The sequence below is a fragment of the Penicillium coprophilum genome (assembly GCF_028826855.1).
Source record: "Penicillium coprophilum strain IBT 35676 chromosome Unknown utg000004l_segment0_segment0, whole genome shotgun sequence".
In the NCBI taxonomy this organism is placed as follows: Eukaryota; Fungi; Ascomycota; class Eurotiomycetes; order Eurotiales; family Aspergillaceae; genus Penicillium; species Penicillium coprophilum.
In genome coordinates, this window is record NW_026622723.1 from 2,736,025 (window position 1) to 2,748,778 (window position 12,754).

At 51.0% G+C, this 12,754-nt stretch overlaps 5 protein-coding genes across 5 annotated transcripts; 3 read left to right on the forward strand and 2 right to left on the reverse strand.

The window, feature by feature from the left end:
• Window positions 1-695: 695 nt before the first annotated feature.
• Window positions 696-2,433, forward strand: N7500_005464 (sugar porter family MFS transporter; the record flags this gene model as incomplete). The annotated part of the gene is made up of 4 exons (XM_056676609.1): window positions 696-870; window positions 928-1,130; window positions 1,184-1,264; window positions 1,318-2,433. The coding sequence occupies 4 exons, from the start codon at window positions 696-698 to the stop codon at window positions 2,431-2,433; spliced, it is 1,575 nt and encodes a 524-aa protein (XP_056531609.1).
• A 529-nt stretch (window positions 2,434-2,962) lies between these two features.
• On the forward strand, window positions 2,963-4,133 carry N7500_005465 (uncharacterized protein; the record flags this gene model as incomplete). The annotated part of the gene is made up of 4 exons (XM_056676610.1): window positions 2,963-3,058; window positions 3,119-3,397; window positions 3,478-3,896; window positions 3,956-4,133. 4 exons carry the CDS (start codon window positions 2,963-2,965, stop codon window positions 4,131-4,133), a joined length of 972 nt encoding a protein of 323 aa, XP_056531610.1.
• A 327-nt stretch (window positions 4,134-4,460) lies between these two features.
• N7500_005466 (Male sterility NAD-binding) lies at window positions 4,461-8,288 on the reverse strand (the record flags this gene model as incomplete). Its single annotated transcript, XM_056676611.1, has 1 exon — window positions 4,461-8,288. One exon carries the CDS (start codon window positions 8,286-8,288, stop codon window positions 4,461-4,463), a length of 3,828 nt encoding a protein of 1,275 aa, XP_056531611.1.
• Window positions 8,289-9,322: 1,034 nt separating this feature from the next.
• On the reverse strand, window positions 9,323-10,504 carry N7500_005467 (uncharacterized protein; the record flags this gene model as incomplete). The annotated part of the gene is made up of 1 exon (XM_056676612.1): window positions 9,323-10,504. The coding sequence occupies one exon, from the start codon at window positions 10,502-10,504 to the stop codon at window positions 9,323-9,325; it is 1,182 nt and encodes a 393-aa protein (XP_056531612.1).
• A 490-nt stretch (window positions 10,505-10,994) lies between these two features.
• Window positions 10,995-12,515, forward strand: N7500_005468 (uncharacterized protein; the record flags this gene model as incomplete). The annotated part of the gene is made up of 1 exon (XM_056676613.1): window positions 10,995-12,515. One exon carries the CDS (start codon window positions 10,995-10,997, stop codon window positions 12,513-12,515), a length of 1,521 nt encoding a protein of 506 aa, XP_056531613.1.
• Between the last annotated feature and the right edge of the window lie 239 nt (window positions 12,516-12,754).

The following is a 12,754-nucleotide window of genomic DNA, read 5'->3' on the forward strand; positions in this document are numbered from 1 at the left end:
CCAGATTTGATGACTAGTTCTTGCATACGGCCTAATCCTAGGAAAAGATGATCACCTGGACCTAATAGATTTCTGCTATCTCGAGTACTCTGTACGGAGTATTATGACGATGACTTGACTCCTTTTTTTATGTCTATGCATGATAAGCACAAAATGCAACGTACAGGGCATAAATACAGTCCTGGACCCTTGGAACCCTGGCCCGGTCATCATGAAGGGGTCCATATAGAGGGGGCCTTCAGAAACAAGGCAGCATGCGTCAAAATGCTTTGACAGCCCTGTGACGCGAGACATGGGGAATGCAAACATCAAAATGAGTTGACCAATCACCCCATGATTGAGTGTCATCAAGAGCCTTGGATAATCTGTTCTGGTCGACTTCCCGAGATCAGGGTTCACGAGGTACCTCATGAATAGATTGACAGCCCTTCAGATAAAATTCTGTGCCAAATTGTCGCGTCATACTGGCTTGGTACTAACTGCATTATTGACTATCCCCATACAGTCATTTATCTCCATGAAACGAACCTGACGATCCCTCGCATCCCGCATGGCATTCCACCCCTGCGGCACGTCCCACTTTCCCCAGGGTGGATCGGTATGTATAACAACGCGACTTTCTCTACGCCTTATATGGATCACCTTGTCCTCCGAACGCCAATTCTCACAGGCTATGGAGCAACGCGATACATAAGATGACTTTCTACCTCGTCACCTTCTGCTGCGCCTTCGCCGCACTGGGATCATTCCTGTTCGGCTATGATTCCGGCGCGATCTCCTCCATTCTTGAGCAGGAGGCCTTCGTACGCCAATTCGGATCTCCAATCGTATCTGACACCGCTGCTGGTGTCATTATTTCTTCGTATACCGGTGAGATTCTATACTCGTCAGATCTTGCCGCGATCGGGATCTAATTTTCGCGATCAGGTGGCGCAATCGTGGGCTCGGTCCTCGTCCCATATATTTCGGATTACTATGGCCGACGAATGGCCCTCTTCATCGGCGGCTTGCTTGCCGTTCTGGGCGCTGGTCTCCAGGGAGGCGCGGTCAATATCGCGATGCTGATCGCCGGTCGATCTCTCGCTGGTTTGGCAATTGGGCTGATGTCCGCTACTATTCCGGTTTATTGTGTAGGTCAAATACGCCCGCTCCTGCTGCTAAGCTTTATCTGACATGAGGTCAGAGCGAGGTCGCCCCACCACAGATTCGGGGGATGTTGGCTAGTATGCAACAATGGATGATTGCCTTAGGGTTCGTGGTTGCTGTGAGTATACCCACCACTCGAGTCTTGCTATGAACCAACTGACATGTTTCAAGCAATGGGTGGGATACGGGTGTTCTCTTCGAGATGGAGCCTTCTCCTGGCGTTTTCCCCTCTCCTTCCAAGCCGTGCCAGCAATCATTCTCACTTGTGGCGTTTGGTTCCTTCCTGAATCACCGAGATGGCTCATCGAAAAGGGCAGAGAGGGAGAAGGCCATTTAGTCCTCGCCCGACTCCATCTCAACCACAACGCGACAAACAACCCTCTACTCGAACATGAGCTCCTCCAAATTCAAGAGAGCCTAACATCCCAGAAACAATCCGCCGTACGATCCTGGCGTCATCTCCTTCTCTCCTCACGCTGGCGACACAGGATTATCCTAGCCTCTGGCTTGCAAGTCTTCACTCAGTGCTCAGGCACAACCGTAATCTCAAATCACGCCCCACGACTCTTCAAAACATTAGGCCTCACAGCATCAACATCCATCATGATAATCGGAGTCTGGGGTGCACTAGCACTATTCTGGAATACAGTCTTCATGCTTTGTATCGACAAAGTCGGGCGCCGGAAACTACTCATTCCATCACTGCTCGGCATGGGAGCATCCCTGTGCATCGAAGCCACGCTCGCGCGGTATGTCGATTTTGACGACCCGAATGCCAACCCACACGCGCTACGAGCTGCCGTCGCTATGTTCTTTGTCTTTTCGTTCTTCTTCACTGCCATCGCCATGATCTCCTGGATCTACCAGTGTGAAATCTTCCCCACGCCCATTCGAGCGCGCGGCTCGTCCATAGCGACCGCCACGAACTGGAGTGTTAGCCTTATCTTCACGCAGTGCTTGCCCCTCGCACTGGCAGATATGGGGACCAATTATTTCTATTGTTTCGTCGCGTTCAATTGGGCGGCGATGGTTGTTGTTTGGGCATTTTATCCTGAGACTGCGGATCGTTCTCTTGAGGGGGTCGAGGAGGCTTTCACAACACAATTTGTTGATACGCAGTCGGTGCGCTCTTTTGTTGTTGAGAACACTCCGGTGGCTATCACGCCACGTTCGCAGATTCGACATAAGGGGTTGCATCCGCTGTCGATGCATCCCACTTATGACACTGTCAGTATCGGTAGCAGTCACAGTGGGTCTAGGATTGATACTGGAACTAAGGAGGTTTAGTTTGTAATTGTACGATATAGAGTTTATGAAGAGACGAAGTGAGATCGAACACGGCATCTCCAGTTACAGGTCAAGAGAGACGCACATATTTCACACATCAGCCGCGCATCAGACCCCCAAAGGTACCATGTCATTCGCACAGAGATGAAATGTGTACCTGGCTTTAGGTATATTGATGCTTAGTACATAAATCTGCCGAGACTCGATTTTTGTTGGCGCACCATACATAACCTATCTCGGAGGTCAAGGTACCGTTTCTCGACGAGGCACCTCTTTCCATTTCGTAACATGTCATGTTGGAAAAACATATTCATATGACCAGAAAAAAAAAAAGAAAGATTCAGGGGATTCACCCAAGATGAGCCTCCGATGCCACAACATGCCTTTTTGGATATACAAGGATCCACATCCGAAATAGGCAACTAGAACCACCAGCATCGCGAGACAGTCTGAGTATTGAAACAACAAAGAGATCTGATTTAAACCCCCCCAAAAAACAGCTCAACAATCTACCCGTCCTAAAATGACAATGTCAATCACACTAGCCTCCGGCAAAGAAATGCCCCTCGTAGGCTTCGGCCTATGGAAAGTCCCTAAAGAGACAGCCGCGGATACAGTATACAACGTTAGTACATCCACAATATCAAATTTCAACTCACACCAAATACATACTAACATATACCAGGCAATCAAAGCCGGCTACAGACTCTTCGACGGCGCATACGACTACCAAAACGAAAAAGAAGCCGGCAAAGGCATCCAGCGCGCCATCACCGACGGCCTCGTAACCCGCGCCGAGATCTTCATCACAACAAAACTATGGAACAACTATCACCGCCGTGAACATGCCATCGAGATGGCCAAGAAACAAAATGACTCTTGGGGTCTGGGGTACATCGATCTATTCCTAATGCACTTTCCCTGTGCGTTGAAATACATAGACCCGACAGTGAGGGAATACCCTGTGAGCCATCACCCATACCCAAGTCCAATGAACCCAACAGTAAAATACGACCCCACAATCCCGCTAACTACTACACCCAGGCATGGTGGATGGACGAATCAGGAACCGTCAGTCCGGATAACGTCCCAATCCGCGAAACCTGGGAAGCAATGGAAACCCTCGTAGACAGCGGAATCGCACACAGTATCGGGGTGAGTAATTTCCAAGCACAGAGCCTGTACGACATAAACACGTATGCGTGTCACCCGATTTCAGCCCTGCAGATCGAGCACCATCCCTACCTGGTGCAGTCTGATCTTATCCAGATGGCGCGGGAGAATGGGATTGCCGTGACGGCGTACTCGAGTTTTGGACCTCAGTCTTTTGTGGAGTTGCCGCCGGCGTTTTCGGAGAGGGCACGGGGGATTCCGGTGCTATTTGAGGCGGGGCCTGTTAGGGTTGTTGCGGAGAAGTATGGTGTGTCGTCTGCGAGGATTTTGTTGAGGTGGGCTACGCAGAGGTGAGTTTGGGATTTTTGTTTAAGATCGGGGGTTTGGTGCTGATTGTTGATACGTGTAGGGGTATTGCTGTTATTCCCAAGTCGAATGATCGGACTCGTCTTGCTGAGAACTTGGATGTGCTGGGTTTTGATATGACGGATGAGGAGATTGAGGCTATCTCGGCTTTGGATAGGGGTCTGCGGTTTAATGATCCTGGGTTTTATTTGCCCAACTACCCTCTGCGGATTTTTGCGTGAACGGGATGAGTATATGATGGAAGATAGGTTAGAATAGAGCTCCGTAGGGACTCTCGACTGCTTTGGATGTGTTGATGATGTGCCCTGGCCGTTGCGGTCTTTGCGGACCATGTTGTCGAATGGGAGCATATGGATTTGAGTTGCATGGGGGAAGCGCGTGTGGAAATCCGGTATTCAATACTCTATACAATATATCCTTTCTACCTCTATATGGTCGTCTATTTTTGTGTGAATCCAATCAAATCCCCTGCATCACAACTAGTAACAGATAATTAACAGCAAATCATAGAAACTCTCATAAAACATCTGGTAAATGACCGGTATAGTTTAAATAGGCTCATCACGAGGCTCAACAAGGATCTCATTGACGGAGACATGCTCAGGTTGAGTCAGGGCATAAACAATGGAGTTGGCAACATCGGACGGGTCGAGGATCTTCGCTCCGGATGGCTCTCCAAATTTCTTGACAGCTTCAGCATCCGTCGACATGCCCAGCAGATCTGTGGAAGTGTTTCCGGGCTGGATACTCGTCACACGCAAGCCAGCGCCTGCGGTCTCAAGGCGGAGGGCTTGGAGGGTGGCCTCGACGAAGAACTTGCTGGCCGAGTATACACCGAGACCAGGGAAGACCTTACGTCCGGCGTCGGAGGAGATGGCGACGACATGGCCGCGACCACGCGAGAGCATACCGGGGACGGTTGAAGAGAGAGCGTGCAAGAGACCTTTGCAGTTGACGTCAACTGTGCGCTCCCACTCGTCCATCTGTGTGTTTGCCATCATGGTGAAGTACATAACACCAGCGCATGCAACCAGGATGTCGACTGGACCGAGCTCCTCACTTGCTGCTTGGACGAGAGCGTCCACTTGAGTCTTGCTTGTGACGTCGGTTGATCGGAGGATACACTGGACGCCGTGAGCTTCGACCTTGCGTTTGGTGCTCTCGAGTGCATCCAAGCGTCGAGCGCCAAGTGCCACAGCGCAACCCTGTTTGGCTAGGGCGGCTGCTACGGCCGCACCAATGCCCGAAGAAGCACCAGTCACCACAGCGACTTGGCCGCTGAGTGGACCCTTGGCAACCTCTGTAGGTCGGGTAAGGGCATGCTGACGAGAGGGGGCCCGGGGTAGCCACCCTCGAGCAAACCAATGCCGGGTGTAGGTCTCTAGCAACAGGCTGTCCACCCTGGGACGCTCAATAACGGCCCGGAAAGGCCTGGTCAAAGCGTTATCAAGGACCACGATGTCTCGGAGGAACTCAACAGTCGGCATGCCACTGCGAAGAATATCGACGGTAAACGAACCATCACCACCCTTAGCTGAACCTCTCTTCTCGAACCACAGGGCCACCCACTCATCCCATGGGAGAGGCTTTGTCTCATAACCAAGCTCTCTGAGGTCCTTGAAGACTGATCGAGTATCGACCGGTGTGGGATCTCCGAGGTGGAACAGCGTTTGGTCTGTTTGAGTCTGGGTGGCAAGATGGACAATAGATTTGCTGACGAAGTTCACAGGGGTCATCTCGGCACGCCATCCTTCCACGTCTGGGGCATATCCAAGCTGGATGGATTCCACAATCAATGCAGTGAGCAAATCCCACGCATTGGCAGATCCTGTGACACTGTGTCCACTGATGGTACCACATCGGTGAATCTTGACTGGTAACCCCCGCTCACCCGCCTTGAGAACGAGCTGTTCCGCAACCCATTTTGTCTGACCATAGCCATCGAGCAGCTTTGTGGGGACATCTGCCACGTCTAGGGTGGTAGTTTCGGGCCAGCCATTCTTACCAGATGGTGGCAAGACACCATTGGTAGAGACATACTGCACAGTCGCGCCACCCTTGGCGGCTAGACGAAGAATCTCTCTGGTTCCACCCACATTTGCTCCCCGAAGTGCAGCGTAGGGGTAAACAAGGTTGACCGTGGCTGCAGCATGCACAATCACTTGGACACGAGCCGCGATATTGTCGAATTCTTCCGGACTCAGACCCAGTCGAGGCCGAGAAAGGTTACCCGGTAGGATCTCGAGACGCTCCAGAATGGAATCGCGCCAGAGTCCCATGTCTAGGAGGTTCCTACGGATTCGAGCCACACCTCCGGCTTGATCATCCTGCTCGGGGTCGCTGAAACGCACAAGACAGATGATTTTGGCCGAGGTGTTCTCAATCAAATCATTGAGCAGGAAAGCGCCCAGGAAACCCGTCACACCAGTCAAAAGCACCGTGTCGGCCGAAGTAATTGAGGTGATCGCGGTATTTGTTGGTTTGATGTCCTCGTCTAGTGTGGCGTCGGAAAGCAAGACTGCCGGCAGATTTGCTTGTACTTCTGCGGTGTGGCCATCTCTGACAGCACGAACAGTCTCCAAGTGGCCGGAAAGAGTAGTGTTCTCCGCGAGACGAGGAATAGGAACACGGAAGCCGAAACGTCTGGAAAGCTTGGATGACAGATCTGCCAGGGACAAAGAATGTCCGCCCAGATCGAAGAAATTATCTTCGGCCTTGAGCAAGCTCTTTGAGACTTTCAGAACAGCCTCCCAGATTGCCGCAATGTCATTGAGACTAATCGGATCTTTTCCTGCACTTTGCTCACTGCCATTGGGGCTGGAGCTACGAGGGGCAGGAAGATTTTTCATATCAACTTTGCCGGAGACCTCGTTAGTAGGCAACTGATCCAGAGCGACCCAGAGAGCTGGGATCATGTATTGCGCAAGGCGGTTCTCAAGGACCCGACGCGCGCTGGGGCTGTGCCCGGACTCGTTGATCACGACCGCAGGGCGATCGGAGGAAGCCTCCTTGTCGGGGACAATATATGCGACCAATTGCCGTTCCAATCCATCGCCGTACGCAGTGACCACACACTGACTGACAGCCAAGTACTGACAGATATCACTTTCGACCTTCGCCGGTACAACGGAATATCCGCGCAGCTTGATCATTGCACCAACGCGGCCTGTGATCTCAAGGAAACCAGAAGGCAGCTTGCGGGCCAGGTCGCCTGTCCTGTACATACGAGCACCGGGTGTCGAATCAAAGGTATCTGGAGCGAAAGCCTTGGCAGTGGTCTCGGGAAGGTTAATGTATTCCCGCGCCAACAGAGGACCACCAATGAAGAGTTCTCCCGATTGCCCTGTCTCTACCTCCTGCCCATCTTCGTTTAGAACGTAGGTGTATGAAGGAACAATCGATGGGCCGACGGGGCAGTAAATAGAGTCGCCATCAACCATATCACGGATATCTCCGCAGGCAATCTCATGCGTTTCACACGCACTGTAGCAGTTGAGTAAGCGGGCATTAGGAAGAATTTTGATGGCTTTGCGGGCAAGATCGGTTGTCACAACCTCGCCGTTCAGCCAGATGATGCGCAAATCAGGCACACGAGTACCGAATCGGGGATAGCGTGAAAGAACCGTCGCCAGCAGAGTGGGTGTCATGAGCGTTTCAGTGACCTTCTTCGCTGAGAGTAGGTCGACCAGAGCTGCGGGGTCATAGCTCGTTTCGTCGGGCACGACAACCACCGTAGCTCCACGCAGTAGCGGCCGCAACATCTCCCAGATAAAGAAGACATTGCAAGCCACCCGATCCCCTGGTTGTACATCCTGCACTGCAAATCTCAAATCGTATGATAGTACCGGGGCGCGGTGTGGATTGGCGATTCCCTTTGGCTTTCCTGTTGTTCCTGACGAATAAGACACAAACGCCAAGCGGTCCAAATCGTCATCCGCCGGCAATGGAGAAGGTTCCTTGGCGTGTCCATTGATCTCGGTAACGGGCCCATCCAAGGCAATGATCGGGACCGGCGCTTTGATTTTGTCGGCTTCAGACTTGTGGGTGATAATCACGGCGGGGCTAGCGTCCTCAATGACATCCGCCAAGAGGTCCGCGGGGTAAGCCAATTCGAGAACAAGGAAGGCACCACCCGCCCGGAGCGCTGCTAAACAGGCAATCACGTAATGTGCGCTGCGTGGCAGGAGCACACCCACGAGGGTGTCACGGCTCACTCCATAGGTTCGTAGGCGACTGGCAAGAGTCTCCACCTCTTGATCCAGCTGGGTATATGTGTATGTCGTGGTCTCATCTTCCAGGGCAATGGCATCTGGGGTTGCTTGCACCTGTCGCTTAAAGAGTGTGGGCAAATCCTTGGTAATGTCGAGGATCGCCATTTTGGTCAAGGGGGAGAATCACGCTATACAAGTCAAACGCTGCCAAAATTCACAGAGGGGAGGAAAGAGATGTGTACAGTTGTGATCATGGGAATCTGTACAATGTCGAGAAAAACGGGAAACTTGAAATTTTGTTGAGATTCCAAGAGCTTCGAGAGCTAATGGGAACCATTTAACCTTCCCTAGCACACGTGTGGGGTACTCTCTGGCGGGCTTATCGTGTCTCCAGACTTTGTCCGGCATCGCTGATTTCACGTCTTTTTTTTTTCTCTCTCCATTTCCATATGTAAACTCTCTGTAGATCACTCTTAGATTCATTATAGTTTCTCTTTGCTCTCTTTGCTCTATACTGTCTACTCCTAGATCATACCCAACAATAATCACATGTCATTTTGGCCCCCACTTATAGATTTGCATGTGAAAGTCCCCTGTCCCAACAGTTTGGGTTCCCCTGAGCGTCATAGCCCTGGAGCCTTTCAAGGGTTTCACTGTGGCAACTTAATGGCATTTCAAAATCAAAAGCTAGTAACGCCTCAAAGCTTACGGTGGCGATCTGGCCGATATAGGCTTGGGATCCAGGTACCAAATGCACGGACCCACGTATGTGTTGTTCTTTCGCTAGTGTTGACAGTATTGCGCATGAAGAGATGTCACAAAACTAAAACATCTCACGGGCCCCATCTTGAGGCACAAGACAGAAAGTCTTGGTACGGTGGGCGTTGTCTGATAGTTGTCCATCAACGGATTAAGTGAGAACAGCCATTTCTATTTACCAAAGTAGTTCACATTGTCACCGAAAACATGTAGCCTCAATACCTAACGTATCAAGCCACGTGCCACCCTGCCTACCTAGGAATAGTGGCAAGGCACCGACGGAACTTCCCGAGATCTTACCTGGATCTCTTGATGTTCATAAGCGGTGGTCCTTTTCGTCCATGGTTATCCAGGATGTGAACACACAGTGAAAGGCTGAAATATTAATTATATCAATTATATTCTGATGTTACATCATCTATACACCAATTCACACCAAATTATACAGATCTCAATGTACCTTTCACATATCCGCAATTTCCATTGGAGATTTGCACACCGGTCGCCGAGCCATCTTGAATATAAGCCGTGCCATAGTTAGAACCGGGGGAGCACGTGGATCCTGTGATCAGATAGCAGTATTTGACACCGGAACCCGCATAATAGTAGGAAATAGCGCAATGGGCATCTGCTATGCAGCTGGCACAGCAATCGTATCCCGAGTTGGTGTTACCAACCGCCATATTCTGGCCAGGGATGTGGCTCATCTCGAGTGCATAGATCTGTTTGCCTGCATACGGGCCGAAGTCTGAAGAGAGAGGAGAGCCAGCGACGTTGTTGGTAGCACAGGCAGCGTAGAAGGACGTGGTAGTGGTACCCGCTAGAACAGTGTTGGTCGTAGTGGCGGTGATGGTCTCACCGGCAGCGAATGTAGTCTCGGTGATGGTGGAGGTGGTGCTGAAGCTCAGTGTGGTGGAGACATCCGAGGGAACAATAACTGAGCTGGTGGTGATGGTGGTGGTGACTGTCACCGTGGTGGTAGGAGTAGCAGCAGTGGAAGTGATGGGTGATCCAGTAACAGTGGAGACAGTTGTGGTCTTGATGATGTTCTTCTCATGGCACACGACTGCTTGAGGATACTTCCAATCATCCACCCACGGAGAGCAATCATCATTCTCTTCCAATGAGCGCTTGAAAGTAACAGACGGTGGCAGAGTGTCTGCAATCGGAGTAAAGCCTGCAGAGGTGGCGATGGTGGAGGTTTGGGTTGAGGTAGTCGAGACGACTTCGGCGACGGTTGTGGTGATAGGGGCAGGAGTCAGTGTCAATGTCGCAGTGTCAAACTCAGTTGAAGTTGTTGAGAAAGTATCGGTGATTGCATCAGCCGTGGATGTGACGGTAGTGGTTGTATAACCTGTCACTATCTCGGTCGATACAGCAGGGGTGACCGTGACAGTTTCCAGAATTGTTGTGAGCACAACGACGGGGGTATGGTCGTGGATCGTACGAGTGATAGTTGTAGTAGGCACAACCTTCACTGAGCTAGGTCCAAGCTCTGTTCGGCAAGATGCTGTGGGCGCATGAGCCTGACTACTGGCCGGGGGAGAGCTGGCTGCAGGAGTGCTGGCCGAAACCTGACCGAGGAGAAGGCCTGCGGCGAGGGTAAATTGACGAATGAACATGTTTCTATCTCACAGAATGCTCTTCGGATGATTCGGGGAATTAATTTTGCTGGAACGTCCTCGCACTAAATACTTCTCCCATTTGTGTTGGGTACGAGTCTCGGCCGGCTATTTTCACCACGACAGCGTACAAATCCAAGACAAGTCACAAACAAGCGAATGGGGGCGTTAATAGTGTCAATAGTTTAAGCCAAATTTAGGGAAAAGCCCAGGAACCGGAGTTTTTTGCCTACGTTAGCGCAAGTTCTGGCTTGCTGTTGTCGGTGTCTCCGTGTTCGAAGTATAGAAGGAAACCCTAAGCGACAATGTATATACGAGCACATTTCCTCTAGGTAGTCTTCTTGTAGTCTTTTGATTCTTACACTCATTTTGCATTGCCGGTCCAACTACCAGTCGCTCATTCATATTATTTGGTTGGATCAGTCATTCTTTTTCGTTGCTACTTGATCGTCTTACTGTCAATCGTTCAATCCTTTCGATTACGGTTAAGATGGGTTCCTTTCTTGTTCGAGGATGGATTTTGGCTGCGTTATTTGTGCAGACCAGTCTTGCTACAACAGTACTTGCTGAGCCAACTGTGACTCCCATTTCTACTCCTGTGGCGACGCACCATAAGCAGCATCATCACCAGCATCACCACCACCACCATTGGTCTCACATCCCTAGGCCTATGCCCAGTCGCAAGCCTTGTCCTGTTCGTTCTTCATCGGTGGTTCTCTCCTCCAGTGTAATCCCTACTTCGACTTCGGCGCCTGTTTCTACTCCCTTGATCAAACCATCTGTTATTGTGTCTACAACCTCGGCGCCTATTTCTACTCCCTTGATCAAACCATCTGTTACTGTGTCTGCAACGGGATCTCTTTCAACTGGGCCTGCGCAAGTCAGTGGTTCTCCTTCCCAAGGATCAACCACTGGAGTCGGATCATCTTCTTCACAGGCCGGCATTTCGACGTCTGCCTCTGATAGCAGCACTACAACTGTCGCTTCTATGACTACATCTACAGTCTTCTCTACTCGCACAGCTACCATTACTGCGTGCCCTACTACAGTCCCTAACTGCCCTGCCAGTTCCAAGACAACATCTGTGACTACAGAAACAATTCTGATATCCACCACAATCTGTCCTGTCACTGAAACTGCCGGCCCTACTCAGACAGCACCTGCTTCTCTATCTACCACTGGCGGTGCTAATGGCTCAGACCTGACAACATCTACTGTCTATACCACTCGCACTGCCACCATCACCGCATGCCCATCTTCAGTGACCAATTGTCCCCTGAAATCAAAGACCACAAACGTGGTCACTGAGACCCTGGTTGTTTCCACGACAGTTTGTCCCGTGGCAGATGCTACTGGTATCAACGGCGCCGTGCCCACTAAGCATACTACATCTCCTTCTATCACTGAAGCAATTGGAGGTGGTGATAACGGAGCTCCCAAGATGACCACATCTACTATCTTTACTACTGTCACATCCACCGTTCTTGCCTGCCCTGAATCTGTGACCGATTGCCCCTTGAGATCAAAGACCTCTTACGCAACCACCCAAACATTCGCTGTCGCGACTACTATCTATCCAGTCCCGGCAAACCCTCAACCTACCGGCGTCGCTCCCGGATCTCAATCTGGCCCAGGTGTAAGCCCAGTCCACACCACGACCATCCTCGTTGAGTCTTGCTCTGACGATGGTACCTGTACCGGGTATATCAACACGATCGTGATGACCCAGACCAATGCCGCCGGCCCCACCGCGGCTCCACCTCTGTATACCCCACACCGGGGCTCTGGAGTTGGAGCCAGTGGTTCTGTCACTGCCTCCTCAACTCATTCGTGGTACCCCATTAGCCACCCTAGTGGAATGGCCACGGCTGCTGTTTCGACGGCTACAGCTTCGGCTACGACAAGTACAGTGAACCCGGTGTACACTGGAGCTGCATCTGTCGGTACTCAATCGTCGATTATGCAGGTTGTGGGTACTATGATTGTGATTCTGCTGGCGATCTATGTCTAAGGACTTGTTGGAGAAGATTGGTTGTGAATCTCACATTTATTTTGGCTTTCATCTTCACTTGAATATGTTATTATCATATTTTGATTAATTTTGAATTAAGAAACTGTTACATTCATGGCCCAGTCTCAAGACACAGAAACACTGAATAGACTCGAGAGGGTCGAGGTCATATGTCTAACTAGGCGACGGATGAAAAGTTGACGAGAGGTGGCGGCGGTCCTGATACAATAGTATTGACG